Here is a 26,724-nt window from a genome sequence, read left to right as displayed (position 1 = left end):
CCTGGAGTCTGAATTGCAGACATTGGGAGGCATCAGGGAAGGGGAGAGTTACCTAGAAACTTTGTTCCAGGAGGCAGTCACCCTTAGATTAGACAGAACTTTAGAGTTGATCGATGGACAGGGACCAAAGGGTGTGACAGGGAGACAGGCAGGTAAGGGGAACCAGCATGTAGTGATGGGTATTTGAAATGATAATGAGTGAGCTTGATTATAAGGGTCAGTAGATAAGGTGTGAATGAAATTTACATTTAAGATAAGTGGGGAGTTGTTTGATTTTCAAAGGGATGGTAGGGTGTTTACAACTAACAAGATAAAAAGTGCAAGGTTATTATGTTTATTTTTCCTTAAAGGTAAAAAGGGCCATATTGACAACAGGAAAAATTTTTATATTATGGGAAAAGTAAATTTCCAAAGACATGTAGAACAATGAGATTTTACACATTTAAGAGAGAGAAATATATGTAAAGAATGATGCAAGGCTATGTGGGGGTGTAAAATCTTGAAAGGTACACCGTGTAATACAGACTTGGAATAAGCCCTAGCGATTCAGAAGAAGTGCTGGTCCAGTAACTAAAGTGGTGTTAAAAGCCTTTGGAATTCCACTGTTAAGTGGGTGTTATGGTAACCTTGCTGAATTCCTTAGTTAAATTTAAGATCTATTTTAGGCTGTTGCCTTAAGGGGTTGTGTAGTTGGGAGTCAGGTTAATTATGATTTTTGGGATTTGTTACAATATCAAGTAACTGTAATTTTATGTATGTGTTTAAATTCTTTTCTTTTGTTAATAAATGGTTTATTTTAATTTTTTAAATCACTGAAGGTGTTAATGGACTCTATTTCTGAATTCAATGCACAAATCTCCTCGTAATAAATACAAACTGAAAAACCATTGTGATAGCGTGGTCAAGTTTCCCTTGTAGATTTGGTCTGCCTGGCACTTGTCACCTTCCACTTCATAACAGCTTTCCTCTTCACACCCCCCACTTGAATAGTGTTCTTCACCATGGTGCCATGGTCAGTCTGCTTATCCACCTTGCAGTCCTTCTCCTCATTCACAGAGTTAGCCAACACCTCATACCTGTTGGTCGAAGTCAGGGGCTGAGGCTCCTCCATCACTATATGCTGATTCTCCGTACCTGCCTGTCTCCCAGCCACACCCTCCTGTCCCTGACCATCGACCAACTCTAAAGATCTGCCTAACCTAACGGTGACTGCCTCCTGGAACAAAGTACCCAGGTAACTCTCCCCCTCCCTGATGCCTCCCAATGTCCACAACTCAGACTCCGGCTCAGCAACTCCGAGCCGGAGTTGCCTAAGCTGCAGACACTTCCTACAGATATGTTTGTCTAGGATTGCAGTGCATTCCACAGATTCACACATGCTGCAGTCACGGCACACCACCAGCCCTGTCACTTCTGCCCAACCTTATTTATTTAATTAGTCCATTAGTTAATTTACACAGATAAAGTCATAGAAAGTTACACTCACCTAGCTCAGAGACAAGGAAGGAAATTCATCAACTGCTGGAGGTTGGGAAAAAAAAGGAGCAACTTTTTCTCTCTGTGCACCGAATTCCCACCTGAGCCAAATTCCCAACTATTCACTCTGTCAATGTCTCACTCTGGTGTAGGCTTATCTGCGTGTGGCCCCTTACACCGGGTGGTTGAACCCAGCTCTTTTACCTCACACTGTAGGAGATTGCATTGAGGAATAGACACTTTGTAAAGATAGCATTGTAAACATAACATTTCCCCCATTTTCAAAGCTGTGGTTTCAGGGTGGAGAGTGGTCACCCTCAGGAAGATAAAGCTTCAGTACCAAGTACTCAGTCTGTTTGTATCGTTCTATCCCACAGACCAGTGTCATCTAAAGAGGCGGAGACAAAGTCCACCAGGAGAACATCATTGCCACCATCACCGTCTGATTTCCTTGACAAACTGATGGGGAAAACCTCAGGCTATGATGCACGGATCCGGCCAAATTTTAAAGGTACAGGTATCTGTGCCCTTCTGCTCATCTCCAGCTTGTGATTTTTCTAAGTGCCAGGAGAGCTTAGGCCAAAACATCTTACTCCTAACAGGCCTATTCTATCAAATTTTCACCCCTCTGGGAAACACGAACAGCAAGAAGACGGAACTGTTCCAATGTAATGGTAGAATCCCAGTTCCCTCCTGTAGTGGGTGAAGTTACTGAAGGTTAGGATTTCTTCTTCAGAATGAAGATTGTGAGGTGATCAGATCGAGGTGTTTAAAAAGATAAAAGTATTTAGTAACATAAATGGAGAGAAACTGTTTCTTTTGGTGGTGGAATCCACAACAATGGGACATAATCTTAAAATTATGCGTCACCCCCTGTGTTTAAAGATGCCTCAAACCTCTCTCTGTGATGAACTGTAGGATCATAGAATGGCTACAGAACAAAAGGAGACCACTCAGCCCATCCTATCATTGCCATCTCTCAGCAAGACCAACTCACCTGGTCCTACTCTGCTCCCTTTTCCCTGTAGCCTGTATTTCTTTTCTCTTCAGATAATTATCCAATTCTCTTTTGAAAACCACGATTGTATCCACCTCCACTGAACTCTCGGGCAGCACATTCCAGATGCCAACCACTCGCTGCATATAAAGGTTTTTCCTCATGTCACCACTAGTTCATTTGCCATTCATCTTAAATTGGTGTCCTCTGGTTCTCAATCCTTCTGCCAAAGGGAACAGTTTCTCCCTCTCTACTCTGTCCAGACCCTTCATGATTTTAAATACCTCTATCAAATCTCCTCTCAACCCTCACTTCTCTAAGGAGAACAGCCCCAGCTTCTCCAATCTTTCCACATAACTGAAATCTGTCATCCCCAGATTTGGATCCTATCCTCCAGTTGAGGCCAAACTGGTCTTTCATAGCGGTCCATCATATCTGCCTTGGTTTTGTACTCAATGCCTCTATTTATGAAGCCTAGGATCTCAGATGCTTTTTTTACTCACTTTCTCCTGTCTTGCCCCCTTCAATGATTTATGCACATATGCCCCCAGCTCCCTCTGCTCCTATGTCCCCTACTGAATTGTATTCTTTATTTTACACTGCTTTTTATTCTCCCTGCAAAATGTGTTAGAGCTAAGCCATTCAGGAGTGAAATCCAGAAGCACATTTTCACACAAAGGGTGGTGGGGGCCAGGCACTGTCAGGCTGTGGATGCTGGGGGACATTTGGAGCTTTCAGATTGATCCCAAAAGATTTTAGTTGGGTAAGGATGTCAATGTATACGGAGCAAAGGTGGGTTAATGTAGTTTAGATAAAGATCAGTCATTATCTAATTGATTGGTGGAGTAGATTTAAGGGGCTGAATGGCCTCCTCCTGTTCCTATCTAACAGGCTAGAAGGGCTGAATGGTCTCCTCCTGTTCCTATCTAACAGGCTAGAAGGGCTGAATGGTCTCCTCCTGTCTCTAATGACCGGAAAACACCGATTCGAATTGTTGGATTAGAATTCTGGCAGGGTTGCATGTCCAGCCCAGACGTTAAAGGGGACAGTGGTGAGTCCCTTAGATCACCTGAGAATATCAAGGGCAGGAGATGACTGCTTTTATTACTGTAGCTGGCCAGTAAAACCACCATTTCTGCTGTTCTACCATTAAATATTCACATAAACCTGTGAACAAATTCATAATACAAGCTGTCCCATGTGACAATGTTACATGGAAGCTCAGTCATTGAGAATGTTTAAAGCCGAGATTGACAGACTTTTAAATGCCAAAGACATAAAGGGATACTGATGATGGAGAGAAGACTGAAGGGGCAGTAATTGGCTGGGTTGGATTTGTCCTGCTTTTTGTGTACAGGACATACGTGGGCAATTTTCCACACAGCCGGGTAGATGCCAGCGCTGTAGCTGTACTGGAGCAGCTTGGCTAGGGGCGCAGCAAGTTCTGGAGCACAAGTCTTCAGTACTATTGCTGGAATATTGTCAGGGCCCACAGGGCAGAATTTTCCCTGCCCACTGGCAGCAGGTGTCAGGCATGAGCAGACAATATGGCGGGAAGGCCAAAAATCGGTTTCACGCCACTGTGAACACAAGATTGCAACCGTCTGCTCCGCCTGTCAATGGTGGGCCACATGTCCCACCGCCAGACGTCGGGAATTTCATTGTAATACATCTGCATATCATTATCAGCCCAGCTCGCCGGAATCGTTGCCCCCGCTGGATCATCTGAGCATCACACCGACGTATGTCACAAAAGCATTTATAAGGCATGCAGCTGATGAGCTACACTTTGAGGGTAAGTCGGAGGTGAGTGCACAGTAATGTTGCACAGCGTTTGTGATAGTTGCCTGTTTGACCACAAGCTTGGGGAACCTCGCATTCAGGCGAGGGCACAGACAGGCCACATTTTTCCAGTTGGCTGACAGTGCGGTGCTGGGGCAAGGGCTGCATAGTGGTTGGGGCGAGGTTGTGGGGAGGGGTCAAGGGCTACGCTGTGGTTGGGGCGAGGTTGTGGGGAGGGGTCAAGGGCTACGCTGTGGTTGGGGCAAGGTTGTGGGGAGGGGTCAAGGGCTGCACTGTGGTTGGGGTGAGGTTGTGGGAAGGGGTCAAGGGCTGCACTGTGGTTGGGGTGAGGTTGTGGGGAGGGGTCAAGGGCTACGCTGCGGTTGAGACAAGTTTGCCGGGGGGGCAAGAGCTGTCCTGCAGTTGAGGGTAGTGCATTAGCATGTGCGGGGTTGTGAGGTGAAGGGAAGCAGCCACGCATTAGGGAAACGTTGTATAAAGTGACCATTCCTCCGCAGCTGAGACAGTTCAGGTGCAGCCGTAATGACATTTTTGGAGTTGGGCCTCTTGCTTATCTGCCCACTCAAGCAATCGAGAGGGATGAAAGTGGCACCAAATGCTCCAAAGCTTTTCACCCCTCAGGCACAGACGGCTAAAACTAATGAACATTTTCGTGGACTGCAGAACAGTTGGATGACTGCACACATTGTACATTCTCCTTGCTAAAGCTGGCCATGGAGCAGTCACTGGTGGAGGTGCTCACAGCCCCTTGCAATGTCAGTATCCCGGTTTGGACCAGTCTCCCCCATAGTTCAAGCTAACAGTGCAGCCTTGCAGTGTGGGTTAGGAGAATGCCTGTGCCTGAGCTGAGAGCACAGCATGCAGTCCAGTGGGCAAAGCTGCCGCCAATCAGTTGGGTGGAGTGAGGCGGAGGTCGCTGGGGTTTCAGGCAGCCATGCAGCGCACTAAACACTGGCCATCCAAGTGGTGGCCAGCACTCTCTGGGACTTAGCCATGAGAGGTTCTTAGTACACCCAAGCTAACCCACGTGTCTCTCTTTCATCCTGCAGGAGGAGTATATCAGGAGCATGAAGCCTGGTGAACTAGCTGTATGCCTCACAGCCGAAAGAGAGTGGAGATGAGGGAGAAGAGAGTGACGGATGTGCCTAGCTGGGCACAGAGAGGAGCAGCTGCCTCAGGAAGAAGGGGCGGTTCGGGCTTCCTCACACACCGCTGAAAAACCACAGCGAGCTGTCAATGGTCAGCACCTAGCTGGACCCAGGGTCTATAGATGCCACCTTTCATTCCTACAGATGAACAAGAACCAGTGTCACTGAAGGCTGCGCATGTCTAGAGAACTGGTCGGTCACATCTGCCACCTGCTGCAGGATTTGGCGCCACAGGGACATGGAGGGCATCCACTGCCAGTGGCCGTGAAAGTGACCACGGTGCTCAATTTCTAGCCAGTGGCTCCTTTCAGGGCTCCACGGGTGACCCCTGTGGAATATCACAATCCTCCACCCACAAATACATCCATGAGGTCATGGATGACATCTTTGCGAGGATACACAACTTTGTACATTTCACCCAAGACCAGGACAGCCAGGATGCAAGAGCGCTGTGATTTGCCCAGATCTCAGGTTTCCCACAGGTGCAGGGTGCCATCAACAGCATTTACATGGCATTCAGATCTCCATGGCAACAAGTGGTCAACTATGTCAACCACAAGGGCTCCCATTCACAAAATATTCAGCTGCTGTGTGACCACCACAAATGCATCCTGCAGGTCTGCACACAGTTCCCAGGGAATGTCCACGAGTCCTACATTCTCAGAAGATCTCAGATCCCTTGCATCTTCCAGGGTCCACAGAGGCTACAGGGTTGGCTCCTCAGGGACAAGGGCTACCCACAGAGGCCGTGGCTGATGACACCTGTGTGGCGGCCTCAGACTGCAGCAGAGCGACACTATAATGAGGCTCATGCAGCAGCTCACTTGGGGGAGCAGACCATCGGGACGCTGAAGATGAGGTTCCGGTACCTGGACCAGTCTGGTGGAGCCCTGCAATACAGTCCACAGAGGGTGTCACACATTGTCGTCATCTGCTGTACCCTTTACAATCTGGCGCTGTAATGGAGAGAGGAGCTGGCTGAGGAGGAGATGGAAGAGCTGGAGGTCTCCTCTCATGAGGAGGACATCAACAATGATGAACGTGAAGAGTCCCTCGAAGGCGATGAGGCCCTCGCACTGCTAGACAAGGCAGGCGCACTCAGGAGGCCCTCATAGCTGCCAGATTTGTGGAGGATGATGACGACATGCAGTGAGGAAGCACCATAGATCCTCACATTGCATCTGTGAACATTGTAACTGTGAATGTTTGACTCCAGTCTGGCCTTTGGCAGCGCACATACCCTCTGCGATAATACTTCTGTCATGGAGACACAGTGGAGGCCCTAATAGACGCTCAATTCCAGGAAGATAGTGACGACCTGCAGTGAAGACACTACATAAATCTTCACATAGCCTCTGTGAATGTTTGACTCCTGTCTGGCTGAGGGCAGCTCACTTGCGCTCCATGATCAGGGTCATATCATAAAGATGCAGCCAAGAAACTTTAAATGCACCAGATCCCTTGTCAGCCTTCAGCACCTGACCCCTTCAGGAGCACAGCATCACCGGCCACAGGTACGGAAGAGATAGGGGCCACCCACCTTAAAGGTGCTGAGAACGCACAGAGAGAATGACGGAACTCTGTGACGCCTGCCCATGACATCCACAGCGGAGGTGGAGGCAGCCTGCTGACTGTGACACCCTGTCTGTGATAACTTTGGCTGGCGTCCTCTGGAGGGCGGAGACATGGAGGGCCCCAGCCTGCTTTCGGGGTCCTGCTGTGTGGCTGTGGCTCCCTCCTCAGCCTGTGGGGCTGGAGCTGCTGAGGTCACAGGAAGAGGGGAGTCGGATGGGCCGGACACTCTCGGAGTCACCTGGATGGATGGGCCCGGAATGTGCACCTGCAGATCCTCCTCCCTATAGGCGCCAGGGGGCCCCGGGCTGACTCCTTAAGGGGCAGGGATAGCTGGAGCGAGATCGAGCTGCCCGACACCCCTCTCGCGTACGTACTGTTGGAGGCCAAGTATGGCATTAGCAATGGAGTTGAGCCCCTGCAGCAGTGCAGGAGTGAAGTCCTGGACCAAGGTCTCCATGGTGGCCACCATCCTACTAGTGTTGGCCTCGGTGCGTTGGCATGCCGACGCTATCACCTCAGGCCGAAGGTGGACTGACTCCTCCATTGTGCCTTGCAATCTGAGGAGTGCAGTGGACATCCCTTCCTGATGCTCCCGAGCTTGCCTTTGCAGCTCCAGCAACTGTGACATGACTGAGTCCAAAGGCTCATCATCTGACTCGGACTGAGTGAATTTCTGGCCTCCAGCAGTCCTTCGAGTGCCAGACACCTGGGAAGTCCCTACCTCCGCCTGCTGTGGATCACACAGTGCGATGTGCTCACCAGATTGTGATCCTAACCTACAGCTAGGTCCCACTGAGGTGTGTGTCTCTGCGCTGTTGGAGGGTGTGGGTGAGCGCTGTGACAGGACTTCAGGGAGGGTGCCTTCAGATTCCTCTTCAGAGGTTTCTTCGGGGCTTGTTTGGATGCCCTGGGTCATGGACTCTGTCGGCTATTTGGCAGATGTGACTGTGAAAGCAAGGAGAGATAATTAGTGCATGGCAGTGGCCTGTGAAAGAGGACACATCACTCGCAGCATGTTTGTCTGATGGATGTTGCACTGTTGGGTCCTCACTTGGTGGAACAGCGCCGGCCTCACCGTCAGCCCAGGACCGGTCCCGGTCATCACCGGCCAGCTGGATGGTTCTATTTTCAAAGTCCGCGATGACCTTGGTTTTGGGGATTCCACCACCAGCCTGTGACCTCTTTCTCCCATTGTGTGCCAGCTTGTCCTGCATGGATAGAGATGGAGAAAGTGTAAGCAGGATACCTGTTGGGCCAGGTGATAAACGTACCTGGCCTGTGTGGGTGGTGAGTGGTCCCATGGACGGGCTGAGGACAACGAAGGTGAGTGTGAGAGAGTAAATGGTGATATCCCTTGAACTGGCCGTGAGTGAGGGCCCTGTGGATGTGTGATGGGTTTGTGAGTGTGTGAGTTGAGAGTGAGGAAAAGAGTGACTTACCCTGGCGGAATGGAGGAGATCATTCATCCTTTTGTGGCACTGCTTGGCGTCCTGTTCTGAAGGGCATTAGCACAGACCACTGCTGCCACCGCCTCCCAAGCCAGGTTGGTCACATTGCCGCCCATCCTGCGGCCAGAGTGGGGGTACAGGACAGCCGGATGGGCCTCCACAGCATCTAGCAGTCGCTTGAGGGACCCGTCATTAAACTGCGAGGCTGCAGTCTTCTTGCCTTTGAGGGCCATGTCTCCCAGGCAGCAGTGGTGAGCTGGAAGCAATGGGCTCTGTGCTTGCAGCTGGCCTTTAAACATGGCGTCCAGCGTGATGCAACAGTGGGGTGATGGTGGGCGGGCTAATGAGGAGCCGCCTGCCATGGAAATGGTGTGTTTCCCGGGAATGCATAAATAATGAGGCAGGCTCAGGATGATACGGCGTGAAAACCTGCAATTGCCATCGGTGGGCAGCCCGCTGTTTTACCCACCCATTACCACACTTAGTGGAAATTTGGAAAAATTCCACCCAGAGTCTTTGTTAAGAAAATCCTCGAAGTGTTCCTTCCAGCAGGCGCTGACTGCCTCTTTGTCCTTGATGAGCACCTCTCCGTTCTTGGCCAGCAGTGGAGTGGGGCCTTGGGTGCTTGGACCATGGGTGGTCTTGCCTATGCTGAAAAAACCTCGCATGTCGTGGTCGTCGGCTCACTGTTGGGTCTCCTGCTCTTTCTCCATCTGCTCGCTAGGTCACGGGTTTTCTGCTGGCCCTCAGCCTTCAGCCGTCTGTAGAGCTGCTTTCTTGCTCTCGAGTTGGGTTGCTATTTCAGGTTCAGAAACGCCTTGCACTTGTGGCTTATTAGCTCCTGGATCTCCTGATCGTCCTCATCAAACCAGTATTGATGTTTCCTGGTTGATTGACCAAGCATCTCTTCACAGGTGCTGATTATAGAGGCCTTGAGGGCAGACCAGGCCCTGTGGACACTCAGCGTCTCTGTGTCACTGGGAGTGGCCAGGTGGGCAATGAGACGCTGGCTGAATAGGGCTCTCTTATCAGAATTCTTCAGTGCCTCAGTGTTGATTTTTCTGCAGCATTGCCATCGCTGCTTTGGGGTTACACTGATGTTGATGACAGAGTGAATTAGATGGTGGTCCGTCCAGCAGTTGTCAGCTCCTGTTATGGCGTGGGTGAAACATATGTCCTTGTAGTCCCTCGCTTGGACAATGACGTAGTCGAGCAGGTGCCAGTGCTTGGAGCGAGGGTTGCCATGAGGCCTTGTACTTGTCTCCCTGATGGAAGGTGTTGGTTATGACAAGGCCGTGTTCTAGGCATTTTGTCAGGAGCAGGGTACCGTTGGTGTTGGATTTCCCTACCCCCCTTTGCCAATTACATCTCCCCATAGGTCTGTGTCCTTCCAAACTCTGTTTTTGAAATTGTCAAGGAGGGTCAGCTTATCGCCCGCTGGGACTTGGGCCAGGGATTGTTCGAGGCTGGAGTAAAATTCCTCTCTGGATCCGTCTGGAGTATCCAGTGCTGGGCTGTATGCGCTGAAGACTGTAGTGCATTGGTTCTGGGCTAGGGTGAGCCGAAGGGACATGAGGCACTCGTTTACCCTGCAAGGGGTGTCTCTGAGGCGGCCAACTAGTTGGTTTTTAATGGCAAAGTCAACCCTGTGGAGGCAGCCATCTTCTACTGGTTTACCTTTCTAGAAGAAGGGGTGACCGCCATCTTGTTCCTTGAGCTGGCCTTCCCCTTCCCACCAGCTCTCACTTAGGGCAGCGTTGTCAATGTCAAAACATCTGAACTCCTGGGTGTCTGTCACTGTTGAGGTTGTACATGAGGGTCCTTATGTTCCAGGTCCCAGACTTCATTTAAAGAGGTGGACGATGCCTGTGTGTGAGTTCTTTTAATGTGGGGTGGCCACTGCACACCTGCTACCACACAGGCTTGATAGAGCAAGGCCTTGGTCCAGCAGCAAGGGGGTCCAAGATGACTGGAGATCAGGCTCCGCTGTGTGGGCCTAGGACAAACAGACACACGTACTTCTACAGTCCTCTCTTCTCCTTCCCACAGGACCTCTCTCCCTGGGATTCATAAAGAGCAGTGATGGCCTCGCGATCTCGCTATTGGCCCTGCTGCGCCACCCTGGGCCGTAACCACCGGGTGGTGATTCCTGCCTCCGGGTCCTCACCCACTCTGAATTTCCACTGCTGACTGCCTCTCCACTCGCGCTGTTTTCACATTCCCAACTGCCTCTCCACTCACAACCCGCTCTCCTCACTGAAGTCTCTCTCTTTATACCCCATTCTCCTCACTGAAGTCTCTCTCTTTATACTCCATTCTCCTCACTGAAGCCTCTCTCTTTATACCCTGCTCTCCTCACTGAAGTCTCTCTTTATACCCCATTCTCCTCACTGAAGTCTCTCTCTTTATACCCCATTCTCCTCACTGAAGTCTCTCTCTGTATACCCCATTCTCCTCACTGAAGTCTCTCCCTTTATACCCTACTCTCCTCACTGAAGTCTCTCTCTTTATACCCTACTCTCCTCACTGAAGTCTCTCTGTTTATACCCCACTCTCCTCACTAAAGTGTCCCCCTTGATACGCCACTCTCCTCACTATATTCTCTCTCTTTATACCCCACTCTCCTCACTGATGTCCCTCCCTTTATACCCAGCTCTCCACACTGGAGTCTCTTCTTTTATATCCCACCCTCCTCACCAAAGCCTCTCTTTTTATACCTGTTGTAGGATGGCTGAGCTGTACTATTATTAATAGAGTTGATCTGCAGACAACTCTTTATGGAAACATTAAGTTTTTTTACAATATACACAGCAGCAACTACACTTGTGCTTTCAACTCCAACTCTGTCTCTACACTGACTAGAGGTAGCCTCTGCTACTCTCCTATTGATTGCTACAGATCATGTAATCTTTCCTAACAAGTATTATTCTTAAAGTTGCATTACACACTAAATAAAACCATAATTACTACATTCCCCCCCCCCACCCCTTTAACTCAGCTATACATATATTAACAAGCACATATTTTTCAAGACAACATAATATTCACACTGGGTCAGGAGTTTACAAGTTCAGTCTTTCAGATGGTTTCCTGATACCTGTGGAACGTCGCATCTCCACAACTTCAGATGCTTTGTCGGAAACCTCCTTTTCTGGAGTTCCCTGAACATCAGGTGCTTCAGTGGCATTTGCAGTTCTGTATCCTCCACTCTTACAGGAACATCAGACATGTCTGTCCTGGGTTGAGTATCCTCAACAGGAAATGCAGACCTGGTCATGATGACTGGTGCAACCAAACCTTGGTGATTTGTCTCTCTCTTCCTTAAATGACCCACATGTTTACGGATGATCCGACCTGACCTTCCACCTCCACGTGGTAAGATACAGGTCCAGTCAGTGCACTTATTCCACCCGGTAACCACTTTGGTCCTTCCCCAAAGTTTTTCACGTATACCAACTCTCCCACGGTAAATTTCCTCTTGTGACTATGCCAGTCATGTCTGGTTTTCTGGCTTCCCTGACTCCTTTCCACCTTCCCCTCTAAATTCAGCATTATTAATCTCAATCTTGTCCTGAGACAGTGTTTCAACAATAACTCCGCAGGTGTGACACCTGTTGTGTGAGGGGTAGTCCTGGAATGAAAAAAGAAAGTGTGCTAGTTTGTTGTTAAGGAATTGTCAGTTAGCGTTTTCATGCCTGTCTTGAACGCTTGAACCGCCCTTTCAGCCAGTCCGTTTGAGGAAGGGTGGTACGGTGCAGTTTTTACATGAGTTATACCATTGAGACTGATAAATCGTTGAAACTCAGCACTCATACATGCCGTGCCGTTATCGGAAATTACTACTTCTAGTAGTCCATGAATGGCAAAACTTTGATATTGTTCCTCAATTGTAGCGCCCAACATCGGTGACTTCACCTCATATATGTCCAACCATTTTGAATGGGCATCGCCAATGTCCCTAGGAAAGATCCAAAGTAATCAATGTGTGGCCGCACCCAGGGTTTACCTGGCCACTCCCATGGGTGTAATGGGAGCAACATTTGCAGTTGCTGACATTGCCCTCAATGCTTTACCATACTCTCTGGGCAGAATTTTGCCCTTGGCAGGTGGGCTCGGTGGGGGCGGGCAGGGGCGGTTGGGAAGCCGACCCCCGCCGCCCGCAATCGGGACCGGACCGCAATTTCATGCTGGCGGGCCAATTAAGGCCCACCCAGCATGAAGCGCAAGTGGTAGCACTGAGCGCTGCCTGTGTGGCAGGGGAGGGGGCTGAGCAGATCGAGCGTGAACTTTGTGCATGCACACGAGTGAGCGCTGCATAATCTCCCTGAGGCACAGAGCTGCCTGAAAGAGATGAAGCACTGTTAAAAAAGGAAAATAAAGAAAATAAAAATGTAATAAAACACATGACCTCATGTAACATGAGCAGGGACATGTTATTAATTCAATTTTAAAACTTTTATTTTTATTTGCTTTTGAAAACCTCATCTCGCCCTGGATGAGGTTCCCAAAAAGCAAAGGCTTCTTGGCGAAAAATTTAGGTTAATTTATTATACAATGGCCTTAACAGGCCTTTTAATTGTAGTTGGGCATGCTGCCGAATCTGGTGCATGCCCGCCAACCAAAGTGCATGTTGGCGTTGGCACGCTCGGACGCCAAGCAAAGATTTCTGCCTTCTATTTCACCATCCATCAACAGCTGCCCGCTATGGTCTTCATTCGGGAAATTCCTGGATGGGCACTGTGTAGTTCAACTAAAAGAGGCTCCTTCCCCTTCGGAGGAACTATCACTCATGCTCCCCACTATAAGATGCTATCCTGGCTGGTTATTTCATGTCTTCTGTTGAAGTACAGTTTCAATTCATCAGATACGGACTCCTGTGACCAACACTGTAGCATTTGTTCTCGTACCTGAGATAGGATTGGGTCCCAACTTGTCCAGTCTCTGATCTGTCGAGCACATACCAGCGAGGAATCTAAGAAATTTAACAGTAAAACAAGTTCCTGTGGAACTGGGACGTGCTCATCATTTTCTTGTAAAGACAAACGACTGAGAGCATCAGCGTTTGTGATTTGATTACCAGACCTGTGTACGAAAGTGTCTTTGTATGCTGCCAGAATTAAAGCCCATTGTTGTATTCTTGCTGAGGCTATGGGTGATATAGCCTTGTCCTCACTAAACAATCCGAGCCTGAAACGATTGTAAAATAGCAGCCGTGTACATACTGGTGAAATTTCTTGACACCAAAGATGTTGGACAGGCTTTCTTTTTATATCTGTGAGTATCCCTTTTCCGCTGTGGTAAGCGTTCTTGATACGTAACCTATTGACCGTTCCATGCTGTCGTCCATCTGATGAGAGAGCACTGCTCCCACTCCATAGGCAGATGCATCATAAAACCGCACCAATTCTTTCGTCTGGTACTAATGCACTAATAGCTTGGACAAGTGCAACAATTGTTTCACCTCTATGAAAGCTTCTTTCTGGGGCGCCTCCCAAGACCAACACTGGTTCTTTTTGAGTAGAGAATGCAGGGGAGCCAGCACTGTAAACAAATTGAGTAAGAACCACTCATAATAGTTGATCATTCCTAGGAATGATTTGAGCTCTGAGGCATTCCTTGGCGCAGGTGCCTCTCTTATGGCTCTCACTTTCTCCTCAGCCGGGTAGAGGCCCTGCGAATCTACCCAGTAACCCAAATAGATCACCTCCCTCACTTAGAACATGCACTTTTTTTTTAAACACACTCCAGCTTGCAAGAGACGTTTTAAAACTTCTTCTAAGTTTGCCAAATGCTCTTTTTCAGTGAATCCTGTCACCAATACATCTTCTAAATAGACCACATCCTGGGGCAGTCCCTGCTGTAGGCTTTCCACTGTTCTCTGAAAGATGGCACAAGCTGAGGTGACACCGAAAGGCAATCATGTATATTGGTACAACCCTTTGTGGGTATTAATTGTGATAAATTCCCGGGAGGCATTATCCAACTCTAGTTGTTAATAAGCATGACTCATGTCAAGCTTTGTGTACATTGTCCCTCCTGCCAGCTTGGCATACAGATCTTCAATTTTTGGAATGGGGTGCCTGTCTAGCTTAGTTACTTTATTAACTGTCAGTTTGTAGTCTCCACAAATTCGGATGCTTTGGTTGGGTTTAAGGACAGGGACTATGGGTGCTGCCCTTTCTGAGAACTGAACAGGTTGTATAATGCCCAGTTTCTCTAGTCTGTTTAGCTCAATGTCGATTTTCTCTAGCAGGGCATATGGCACCGGTCTCGCCCTCATGAAGCGAGAGGTTGCTTCCAGATCCACATAAATCTTGGGCTGCAGGCCCTTGATTTTCCACAGTTCACCCTTGAAGACGGTGGCATGCTTTTTAAGTAGCTCTGGTAGCCCACTTCTCGCAACTGGAAAATTTCAGACCATTCTAACTTAATCTCCTTTAACCAGTTTCGCCCCAGGAGACTTGGCCCTTCATCTGCTACCACCATCATGCCTCTACCTTACACACACAAACTCCTTTCTTTATATAGCTAGCTTTCCCTTTGAATGTAAATTTTCCATTGTATCACTAGGTCTTTTGAATTTCATCTCTTCTAACAATAAAACCCTTTCCATAGCACCAATTTTGTAAGCAAGCTGAAAGAATAACCACATTGTTTAGCTTCTTCTGGCTAGGTGCAAGATTTTACCCGGAGTCTTGAATGGTCTATTCAACAAATGCAAATTAACACTTTACTTACTGTTCTCCTTACTGTTCACCCAATTAACATCTCAAAACTACTGTACATCAAAGCACCCAGACTAGCTGGCTTTAACCCAATTAAGACACACCACAGACACACACCTAGACACAGAGCCCCACTAGGATACTATTTTAAAAAATAATTTCCAACAACATTATGCACACTAGTATCTCTTCATGACACATTGGACTTCTTTTATTTACAAGCCTGCTTGAATCTTTCCTTGCACTGCCTCATTATATGTCCATTTCTGTGACAATAGTAGCAGTCGATTTTTTTAAACTGCCAACCGTTTAAAGACTGATTGTTTCCACCTCTATTAAAATTATACTTTGATGTCGCTGCTAAGTTATTTTTCTTTATCCCGCGGCTAACGGGGGCTGTTTCCTGCTTCTCGGCAGAATCTCAATTTTTCGCGCCACTTTTGCTTGAGGTTTCCCACCCAATGTGGAGGACATTTTGTGCATCCTGTGTTGTTTGTGAATCTCTTACAGCACTTTCCATGGCCAGTGCTATCTCTAATGCCTTCTTGAAATCCAAATTCACTTTGGACAATAATCTTTTCTGAATAGTGTGTTCTTTTACACCACATACTAAACGATCTCTGAACATATCATTCAGAGCCATACCAGACTCACAATGTTCCATTAGCTGCTTCATATTTGCCACATAGCATGCAGTTATCTCACCTGGGGCTCTATTTTGCAAATTAAATTTGAACCTCTGCATCTTGACTGAGAGCTTAGGTTCAAAGTGACCCCCCACGAGGTCCACCAATTCATCGAAATTCTTCAAATCTGAGGCACTGGGTACCATCAAACTTTGAATTAAACCTTAGGTTTTGCTCCCACAAGTACTCAAGAGGATCGCTTGCCTCTTCTCTTCACCCGTAATCTCATTCACTTGAAAAAAGAACAAGAGGTGTTCTATGTATTGAGACCAATTGTCTATGGCTGGTTCACAAGGATCAATTCTCCCAAATTGTGGCATTTTCCGAGGGGATAACTTCTTCAATTCTAACGGAGCTTGCTGCTTACAATCACTGGGCGAGGTGAAGTGTTGATTTCTTCTTAACTTGATTTCTTCTGTTCAATCCTGTTTTATCCTCATCACCAGTTTGTTGTAGGGTGGGTGAGTTGTACTATTGGTAATAATGTTGATCTGCAGACAACTTACTAAGTGGAAACATTAAGTTTATTTAGAGTACACTCAGCAGCAACTAAGTGTGCTTTCAACTTCAACCCTATCTCTACACTGAGTAGAGGTAGCCCACGCTGCTCTCCTATTGGTTACTACAGATCATGTGATCTTTCCTAACAAGTATTATTCTTAAAATTGCATTACACTGTAAATAAAACTATAATTCTAGTTGCTACAATAGCCCACTCTCCTCACTAAAGTCTCTCTCTTTATACCTCGCTCTCCTCACTGTATTCTCTCTCTTTATACCCCGCTCTCCTCACTGAAGTCTCTCTCTTTATATCCCATTCTCCTCGCTGAAATCTCACTCAGTATACCCTGCTCTCTTCACTGAAGTGTCTCGCTATACCCCGTTCTCCTCACTGAAGTCTTGCTCTTTACACCCCACTCTCTTCACTGAAATCTCTCTCTTTATAGCCCGCTCTCCTCCATTGTCTACCACCATCATGGCTAAGCGGGGCAGAACTCAGAGCTGTGATCTGGTCCATTGGTTGTAGGATTGCTTAGCTCTCTCTATTGCATGATACTTCTATGTTTAGCATGCAATAGTTCTGTGGTAGCTTCGCCAGGTTGTTATATTATTTTTAAGTATGTCTAATATTGCTTCCATCATACTGTTCTACAAAACTCGTTGAACCAGGCTTGATCCACTGGCTTGATGGTAATGGGAGTGAGGGATATCCTAGGTCATGAGGTTACAGATATTGGTGGAATACTATTCTGCTGCTGCTGATAATACACAGTACCTAGTAGAGGCCCAGTATAGAGCTGCTAGATCTTTTTTGATCTGTCTCATTTAGCATGGTGGTAGTGCTACACAAACGATGGAGGATTGATGAGGGTCATATGATAGACGTTGTTAAAATGTACTTTAAATAAGATTGATAATAGGCTTGTTGGCAAAATTGAGACTCAGGAATTAAAGGGACAGTGTGGCAGCATGAATATGAAATTGGTTAAGGGACAGAAGCAGAGAGTAGTGGTGAACTGTTGTTCTTCAGACTGGAGGGAGGTATACAGTGGTGTTCCCCAGGGGTTGATGTTGAGACTGCTGCTCTCTTTGACATTTTTAATGACCTGAACTTGGGCATAAAATTGAATAAAGAGAATTGTAAAATGGCATTTTGGTAGAAAGAATAAGGGGTAATGATATCGACTAAACAGTACAATTTTAAAGGGAGTCTAGGAACAGAGGGACCTGTGGTTGTATGTACACAAATCTTTCAAAGTATCAGGGGAAGTTGGGAGGGGTTGTCTTCTAAGTATATGGAATCCTTAGAGAAATTGAGGTACAAAAGCAAGGAAGTTAAGCCTCTGCTGGAGTATTTTGTTCAAATCTCTGCATTATGCTTTAGCATGGATAGCAAGGCCATAGAGAGGGTGCAGAGAAGATTTCCTGGAATGATACCAGGGTTGAGGAAGTTTAATGATTGGTAGAGACTGGAGAAACTGGGATATTTCTCCTGAAAGCAGAGAAGGACTATGGGCGATTTAATGGAAATCTTAAAACGTTTCTCCTAAACTACTCTATTCCCACTGATAGGGTCGATGGGAAGTGGAGATTAAGAATAACAAAGGTCAGAAAATGCTGGTGGGAGTAGTTTCTACACCCCTTAACAATAGTTATACCATTAACCAGAGCGTTAAACAAAAATAATTAGAGTTTGCAACAAAAGCAAAGTAATAGTTATGGGGGAGCTTAATCTTTATATAGGCCAGGATATTTCTCTTGTCAGGTGGGCTTGGTGGGGGCGGGCGGGAGCAGTTGGGAAGCCGACCATTGCCCACGATTGAGGCCAGACTGCGATTTCACGCTGGCGGGCCAATTAAGGCCCCCCCAGCATGAAACGCATGCTTCAGTACTTCAGAGCTCAGCGCTGCCTGAGTGGGGGGGGCGGTGGGGTGGGAGCAGTGAGAGCGCAAGTTCACGTACGCGCATGGGGGCTGCCTCAGGGAGATGAAGAGTTTTGAAAATTAAAAATAATGATTTTTAAAATATTAAAAGTACATGTCTCCTCATGAGCAGGGACAAATTAGAAATTATTATGAACTTTTTTTTATATTTTAATGACAGATCAAAACCTCATCCCGCCCATGGCCTGCCCGCCAATTGTATGGTTTGATGGGCAGCGAAAAATTTAATTCAATTACATTTTTAATGGCCTTAATCGGCCTTCTAATTGTAGGCAGGCATGCTGCCAACTCCCATACGCGCCCGCCGACTGAAATATCGCACGTGTGCACGATGACGTTGTGATGCTCACCTGACGTCATCGCACGTCATTTTACACTCGAGCGGATCAGGCGCGCGCCTGCCCGCTCAGTGAAATATCTTGTCCCTAGATTAAACTAATGAAATTGGCAAAAGGTAGTCAGGAAGATAAGTTTGTAGAACGCTTTCATGACAGTTTCCTGGAACCAACTAGTGATAAAGTTATTTTAGATCTAGTATTGTTCAGGAGGCAGGGCTAATTAGTAATCTCATAGTCAAAGATCCACTTGGAAAAGGGGATCATAATACAATTGAATTCCATATTAACCTTGAAAATTATGTACTCCTGTCCCAATTATGAATCTTAAACTTAAGAAAAGCATGAGGGGAGAACTGACTAAGGTTGATTAGGTAAATAGACTAAGAGGTATGGCAATACATAAACAGTGGGAATAATTTAAAGATTAATTCAAAATGTTCTACAAAAATGCATTTGATTAAAAGACAAAAACTGTCACACTAGGGAAGTTAAGGATACAATTAGATTAAAAGAAGAAGCGTAATAATATTGCAAAGAATAGTGGTAAACCTAAGGGTTGAGAGTGTTTTAGGAAACAGCAAAGGGTGACCAAAATTGATAAGCGGAAAAAACTAAAATATGAGAGTAAACTAGTCAGGAATATAATAAACAGATTGTAAGAGATTTTACAAGTACATAAAAGGAAGAGAGTAGCTAAAGTGAGCATTGGTTCCGACAGGCAGAGACAGGAGAAATGATCACGGGGAATGAAGAAATGGCAGAAGCATTGAACAAATATTTTGGTGCCTGTCTTTACAGTAGAAGACATAAGTTGCATTGAAAAATGAAGGGTAACCTAGGGGCTAATAAGATTGAGGACATTAAGGTAAGTAATATCAACAGAGAAAAAATATTGGAGAAACTTAAAGAATTTTAATCCAACCAATCCCCAGGAACTGATCGTCTACATCCCAGGGTTCCAAAAGAGAAAGCAGCAGAGATAGTGGATGTACTGGTTATAATTTTCCAAAAGTTCCTAGATTCTGGAATGACCCCAGCAGTTTGTTAGCCTGATATCAGTCTTCAGGAAAGTGCTGGAATCTGTTATTAAGGTATTCTTAACAATGCAGTTAGAAAACCATGACATGATCAGGTAAAGTCAAATATGGTTTTACGGAAGGGAGATTTTTTTTTATTCATTCAAGGGATATGAGCTTCGCTGGCTAGGCCGGCATTTATTGCGCATCCCTAGTTGCCATAAGGTGGTGGTGAGCTGCCTTCTTGAACAGCTGCAGTCTCTGTGGTGTAGGTACACCCACAGTGCTTTTAGGAAGGGAGTTCCAGAGTTTTGACCCAGCGACAGTGAAGGAACAGCGATATATTTCCAAGTCAGGATGGTGAGTGACTTGGAGGGGAACTTCCAGGTGGTGGTGTTCCCATGTGTCTGCTGCCCTTGTCCTTCTAAATGGTAGTAGTCGTGGGTTTGAAAGGTGCTGCCTAAGGAGCCTTGGTGAATTCCTGCAGTGCATCTTGTAGATGTTGCACACTGCTGCTACTGTGCGTTGGTGGTGGAGGGAGTGAATACTTGTGAATGTGGTGCCAATCAAGTGGGCTGCTTTGTCCTGGATGGTGTCAAGCTTCTTGAGTGTTGTGGGAACTACACTCATCCAGCAAGCAGGGAGTATTCCATCACACTCCTGACTTGGGCCTTGTAGATGGTGAACAGGTTTTGGGAAGTCAGGAGGTGAATTACCCATCGCACAATTCGTAGCTCCTGACCTGCTCTTGTAGCCATAGTGTTTATGTGGTTAGTCCAGTTCAATTTCTGGTCAATGGTAACCCCCAGGGTATTGATAGTGGGGGACTCAGTGATGGTAATGCCATTGAACATCAAGGAGCGATGGTTGGATTCTCTCTTGTTGGAGATGGTCATTGCCTGACACTTGTGTGGCACAAATGTTACTTGCCACTTGTCAGCCCAAGCCTGGATATTGTCCAGGTCTTGCTGCATTTGGACATGGACTTTTTCAATATCTGAGGAGTCGCGAATGGTGCTGAACATTGTGCAATCATCAGCGAACGTCATCATGTTTGACAAGTTTATTCCAGTTTTGAGGATGTAACTACTCGGGTAGATAAAGGGGAACCAGTAGATGCAGTATACATGGATTTCCAAAAGGCCTTCGATATCATGCCACACAAAAGGTTAATAGGCAAAATAGGGCTTTGGAGTTTGGGATAATATATTAACATGGATGGAAGGTCAGTTCATCAACAGAAAGCAAAGAGTGGGGATAAATGGGCCATTTTCAAGTTGGCAAGCTGTGACTAGTGGAGTGATACAAGGATCGGTGTTGGGAACCAGCTATTTACAATCTATATTAATGACTAAGACAAGGACACCAAGAGTAATGTATCAACGTTTGCTGATGATAGGTAAAAATGTAAGCTGTGAGAAGTTGCAAAGAGATATAAACACGTTAACTGGATGGGCAACAAGGTGGTGTTTGGAATATAACGTCAGAAAATGTGAGATTATTCGCTTTGGTCATAAGGGTAGAAAAACAGAACATTTTTAAAAGGTGTGTAGCTTGTAAATATTGATGTTCATAGAGGCTTGTGTGTGTTCACACATGGAACACAGAAGGTTAGCATGCTAGCACAGCAATAATTAGGAAAGTAAATAGCATGTTGGCCTTTATTACAAGGGGATTGGAGTACAGGAATATATAAATCTTGTTACAATTGTATAGGCTGAGACCACATCTAGAATATTGTGTACAGTTTTGGTCTCTGTATGGATGGAAGGATATATTTGCACTGGAAGCAGTACAGTGATGGTTCACTAGATTGGTTGCTGGGATGAGAAGGTTGTCTTCTGATTAGAACTGAGTAAACTGGGCCTATAATCTCTGGAGTTTCGAAGAATGAGAGATGATCTTATTGAAACATAAAATCCTGAATGGGCTTGACAGGGTAGACACTAAGAGATTGTAACCCCTGGGTGGGGAATCTAGAACACGGGACCGAGTCTCAGGATAAGTGGCTGATCATTTAAGACTGAGATGAGGAGAAATTTCACTCAAAGGGTTGTGAATCTTTGGAATTCTCTACCTCAGAGGGTTGTGGATACTCCATCATTGATTATATTTAAGGCTGGGATGGGCAGATTGTTGGTCTCTCAGAATCAAGGGATATGGGAAGCGGGCAGGAAAATGGAGCTGAGGCAGAAAATCAGCCATGATTGTATTGAATGATGGAGCAGCCTCAAGTGGATGACTGGTCTACTCCTGCTCCTATTTCTTATGCTGTTAAACTCTTATGATCAGAAGATGAATTATAAGATAATTTGTGAAAAAAATCAGAGACAAGATGAGATTTTTTTTACACAGTGAGTTATTATGTATTGCTTGAAAGAACAGTGAACGTAGGTTCAATAATAACTTTCAAAAGAGAACGACCGGAATCCGAGAAGAGAGACATTTGCAGGGCTATGGGGACGGAAATAATTGGACTTGTCTGTCAAAGAGCCTGCATACACACTGTGGACTGAATAGTCTCCTTCTAGAACATAAAACACATATATGGACAAATGAACATGCATACAAATGTACAAATTCAGAGCAGAAGTAGGCCGTTCAGCCCCCCTGTGCTATAAGATTCTATAATTCTCTATTGCCAAGGCCAAAGTCACTAACCCTTTGCTAATCATGGTGCCTCTGCACATGCACCAGTAAGAAATCACAGGCATTTAGTATGACCTTGATGTAGTGACATAGGAGTCTGTCCCAGACAAAGCCACATGACTGTTGATCCACAGTGATTTGGGACATTTTCATTGACGCCATCTATAAGCAGCAAGTTGAGGAGGAGGCAGCAGTGGAAAAGCAGCAGGGGGAGTGGCGGACGGTGAAGAACAAGAAAAGTAAGAGGGAGCGAAGAAGAAGCAAAGGCGTTTCCCAGAGAAGCGGCAAGAGGCGTCTCCCATCCGACACGGATGACAAGGGCAGCAGCTCTTCGGATGATGAAGTGCCAGAGCGGCACCGACAGAAGAGGCGGCAAAGCTCCAGGGCGTTGGAGGACGAGACACCCGAGCTCCAGAAAATTGGAGACAACAAGGAGACCAGCGCACCCCAACTTTGCCTGCAACCTGAGGAGGCCAGTGCACCACAGCCCCTGAAATCTGGGAGCAGAGAGGCAATCATCGCACCCCAGCTCCAGGAAGCCGGGAACAGCAACACCCCAGAGGGGGTGAGTTTTGGAGAAGCTTCTCCAGCAAAGGTCATCTCAAAACCCGCTCTCCACGTGAACCTCCAGATGCCACTGGAGCAGAACACGGCCAAGGAGATCTACCTCAGCCCATCCAAAGTGAAGGAATTTGAGCTCACTACGGGTATGAAGGAGCAGACTAAAGGTCTGGGACTCTCAGAGACAGTGGGTTTGGTAGGAGAATAAATGCTTTAAAATGGGTTTAAAGATTGTATCCATAAATGTGCGTAGCATTAAATCTACTACGCGATGTGTTGCGACCTTGGACTACCTAGCCAAGGTCAAAGCTGACCTGTTGTTTCTGCAGGAGTGTGCGATACCGCACCTCAGCTCCTACAGGCAATGGTCACGATGGTGGTCCCACGGGCCATCGATCTGGTCGGGCGGAAACGACTCTCGTTCCTCCGGCCTGGGTATTCTGCTGCGGGGAGGCAACTTCACCGTCTCCGAGGTCAAGGAGGTGGTGGGCGGGCGACTCCTCGTAGCAGACGTAATGTACAAGAACGCTCCACTCCGGTTAATTAACGTGTATGGCCCGGCACAAGGGGCTGAGCGGCTGGAGGTTTTTCAGCAGCTCCCACTGCTGCTGGCGACCTCCAGGCCGGTCATTCTGGGCGGGGACTTCAACTGCATCATTGATGCGGCTGGACGATCCGGCAGGGCCGGAAGCAGATTGGACGCTACGTCCAGATCCCTGATGGAAACAGTTAAGGATGCCAAGCTGCACGACGTCTTCAGCAACCCTGCAGACGGAGCGCAGCGTAGATACACCTGGTCGCGGCCAGACGGGTCCATTCGTTCCAGGATAGACTTCCTGTTTGTGTCCCGTGCATTCACTGTCAGATCCACCGAGGTCAAGCCGGTGTTCTTCTCTGACCACTGCCTCCTACTGGCGGACTGCCACTTGGAGAAGGACCTGAGGGTGGGCAGGGGGGCATGGAAGCTAAATGTGCAACTGCTGACCCCAGAGAACATTGAGGAGCTCAAGAGGGATTACAAAGGTTGGAGAACCGTGAAACCCCTCTTTGAGTCCCTGACACACTGGTGGGAAGTGATCAAGGGAAGCATCAAGAGGTTTTTCATCCGCAAAGGCACCCAGAAAGCTAGAAAGGAACAGAGGGAAATGTCCCGACTCCAGGAAAAGATGCAGAATCTGCTCCGGCTGCAGTCGATGGGGGTCGATGTCAAGGAGGAGCTCCAAGAGGTGAAGGGCCAGCAAGCCTCGCACTTTGCCTCGGAGGCCTCCAAGATCATCTTCCGTTCCAGAGTCCGCTCCGTGGAGCAGGATGAGACGTGCTCACGTTTCTTCTTCCAAAAGGTACACAGAGAGCGCTCTGTGATCAGCAGCCTGAAGGAAGAAGACGGCTCAGTAAAGTCATCCCGGTCCGACATTCTGAGGATCAGCAAATCCTTTTATGCCGGACTGTATGACGTGAAGCCCACGGACAGCACGGCCTCCCAGTCCTTCCTGTCCTCTATCACGGAGGTCTTAGACCACAGTACGCGGGAGAGCCTAGACAAACCGCTAACTCCTGACGAACTGACTAAGGCCCTCGAGTCCTTCGAGAAGAGTAAAACCCCCGGAAGCGACGGCTTGCCGGCGGAGTTGTATTCGGCTCTGTGGGACGTGATCGGCCCAGACCTGCTAGGAGTGTACGAGAGTATGCTCCTGGCCGGTAGTATGTCAGAATCCATGAGGAAAGGCATCATCACCCTCATCTACAAGCACAAGGGGGAAAGGGAGGAAATTAGAAATTGGCGACCCATTTCACTGTTGAATGTGGACTATAAGATTCTGTCCAAGGTCATCGCCAACCGGGTCAAATCCGCTCTGGAATTGGTGATTCACCCTGACCAGACCTGCTCTGTGCCGGGCAGGAAGATCTCTGACAGCCTGGCGCTGCTCAGGGATACGATTGCCTATGTACAGGACAGGGGTGTGGATACCTGCCTCATCAGCTTGGATCAGGAGAAGGCCTTTGACAGAATATCGCACACCTACATGGGGGATGTGCTCTCCAAAATGGGCTTTGGGGAGGGAATTCGAAATTGGATCCAACTGCTCTACACTAACATCAGTAGCGCAGTCTCAATCAATGGGTGGGAAACAGATAGCTTTCCGATTAAATCTGGAGTCAGGCAGGGCTGTCCTCTCTCGCCTGTCCTTTTCGTGTGCTGCATAGAACCCTTTGCCGAGTCCATCAGGAAGGATCCGGGCATAAGAGGAGTGACGATCCCAGGCAGTGGAGGCACTCAGGTAAAAGCCTCCCTGTACATGGACGACGTCGCCGTCTTCTGCTCGGATCCGCTGTCGGTGCGCAGACTGATGCACATCTGCGACCAGTTCGAACTGGCCTCGGGAGCCAAGGTAAATCGTGGGAAGAGCGAGGCCATGTTCTTTGGGAACTGGGCTGACCGATCCTTTGTCCCCTTCACTGTCAGGGCTGACGGCCTGAAGGTGCTGGGGATATGGTTCGGAGGGACCGGGGCATGCGTTAGAAACTGGAAGGAGCGAGTGGCTATGGTGAAAAGGAAACTGGGCATGTGGGAGCGACGCTCCCTCTCCATTGCGGGTAAGAACCTGGTCATCAGGTGTGAGGTACTCTCGCTGTTGCTGTACGTGGCGCAGGTCTGGCCCATTCCACACTCCTGCGCGATGGCGATCACTCGAGCCATCTTCCGCTTTATCTGGAGGTCGAAAATGGATCGTGTCTGCAGGGACGCGATGTACAAGCCTCTAGATAAAGGGGGAAAAAACGTGCCCAACATCGCCCTCATACTGATGGCCACCTTTGTGTGTGGCTGCATCAAGCGGTGCGTAGACCCTCAGTACGCAAACACCAAGTGTCACTACGTGCTGAGGTTCTACCTGTCCCCGGTGTTGCGAAGGATGGGTCTGGCCACGCTGCCGCGGAACGCTCCAAGTAGTTGGACCGTGCCGTACCACCTGTCCCTGGTGGAAAAATTTATGCAGAAAAACACCTTTGACCACAAGTCCATCAGGCAGTGGTCAGCACGTAACGTCCTAGAGGCCCTGAGGGAAAAGGAGAGGGTGGACCCTGTGGGATGGTTCCCCGAGCAGACTGTCAAAGTCATTTGGCAGAATGCCTCATCGCCAGAACTTTCCAACAAGCACCAAGACGTAGCTTGGCTGGTGGTGAGAAAGGCCCTCCCCGTCAGATCCTTCCTACACGCCAGGAGTCTCACCCCCTCTGCACGTTGCCCTCGAGGTGGCTGTGGTGGGGAAGAGACCGTTGTTCACCTCCTTGTGGATTGTGCCTTTGCAAAGAAAGTCTGGAGAGAGATGCAGTGGTTGCTGTCGAGGTTCATCCCGAGCAGTTCTGTGACACAGGACTCTGTGCTCTACGGGCTGTTCCCAGGGACACACACCGAGACAAACATCAACTGCAGCTGGAGGATCATCAACTCGGTGAAAGAGGCGCTTTGGTCTGCCCGAAACTTGTTGGTCTTCCAGCACAAAGAGTTGTCCCCGACCGATTGTTGCGGACTGGCACAATCCAAAGTCCAGGACTACGTGCTGAGGGACGCACTAAAGCTTGGGGCAGCTGCCGCAAAGGCGCAATGGGGAAGGGTCGCTGTCTAAGACCTTTCTACCACAGCGCACCGAGAGACTGGGAACTGTTTAGAGCCCCTCGGGCTGTACAGATCAAAATGAAAGGCTGTAAATGATTGTAATATTGTTTGTACTGATGCACCTGGTGATACATTTTGTAAAAGTTTAACCTGGATTGTACCCTTGTAATGTTGTTTTTGAAATGGTTTTGAATGTGATTGAAGATATTTTATGAATAAAGTATATTTTTACAAAAAAAAAA

General features: G+C 47.6%; 1 protein-coding gene across 1 annotated transcript in view; it reads left to right on the top strand.

Moving 5' to 3' along the window:
* LOC144683663 (glycine receptor subunit alpha-4-like) overlaps positions 1 to 26,724 on the top strand; it is a 145,311-nt gene that overhangs the window by 64,008 nt on the left and 54,579 nt on the right. Inside the window, exons 2-4 of the mRNA XM_078546916.1 lie at positions 1,854 to 1,999; positions 22,835 to 22,870; positions 25,098 to 25,115. Of these exons, the coding sequence (XP_078403042.1) occupies positions 1,854 to 1,999; positions 22,835 to 22,870; positions 25,098 to 25,115 (200 nt within the window). The remainder of the gene's footprint in view (positions 1 to 1,853; positions 2,000 to 22,834; positions 22,871 to 25,097; positions 25,116 to 26,724) is intronic.

Source organism: Cetorhinus maximus, chromosome 8 (assembly GCF_964194155.1).
Source record: "Cetorhinus maximus chromosome 8, sCetMax3.hap1.1, whole genome shotgun sequence".
Taxonomy (NCBI): domain Eukaryota; kingdom Metazoa; phylum Chordata; class Chondrichthyes; order Lamniformes; family Cetorhinidae; genus Cetorhinus; species Cetorhinus maximus.
The sequence above is the reverse complement of the archived record's forward strand: the minus strand, read 5'-3'. Positions and strand labels throughout refer to the sequence as shown.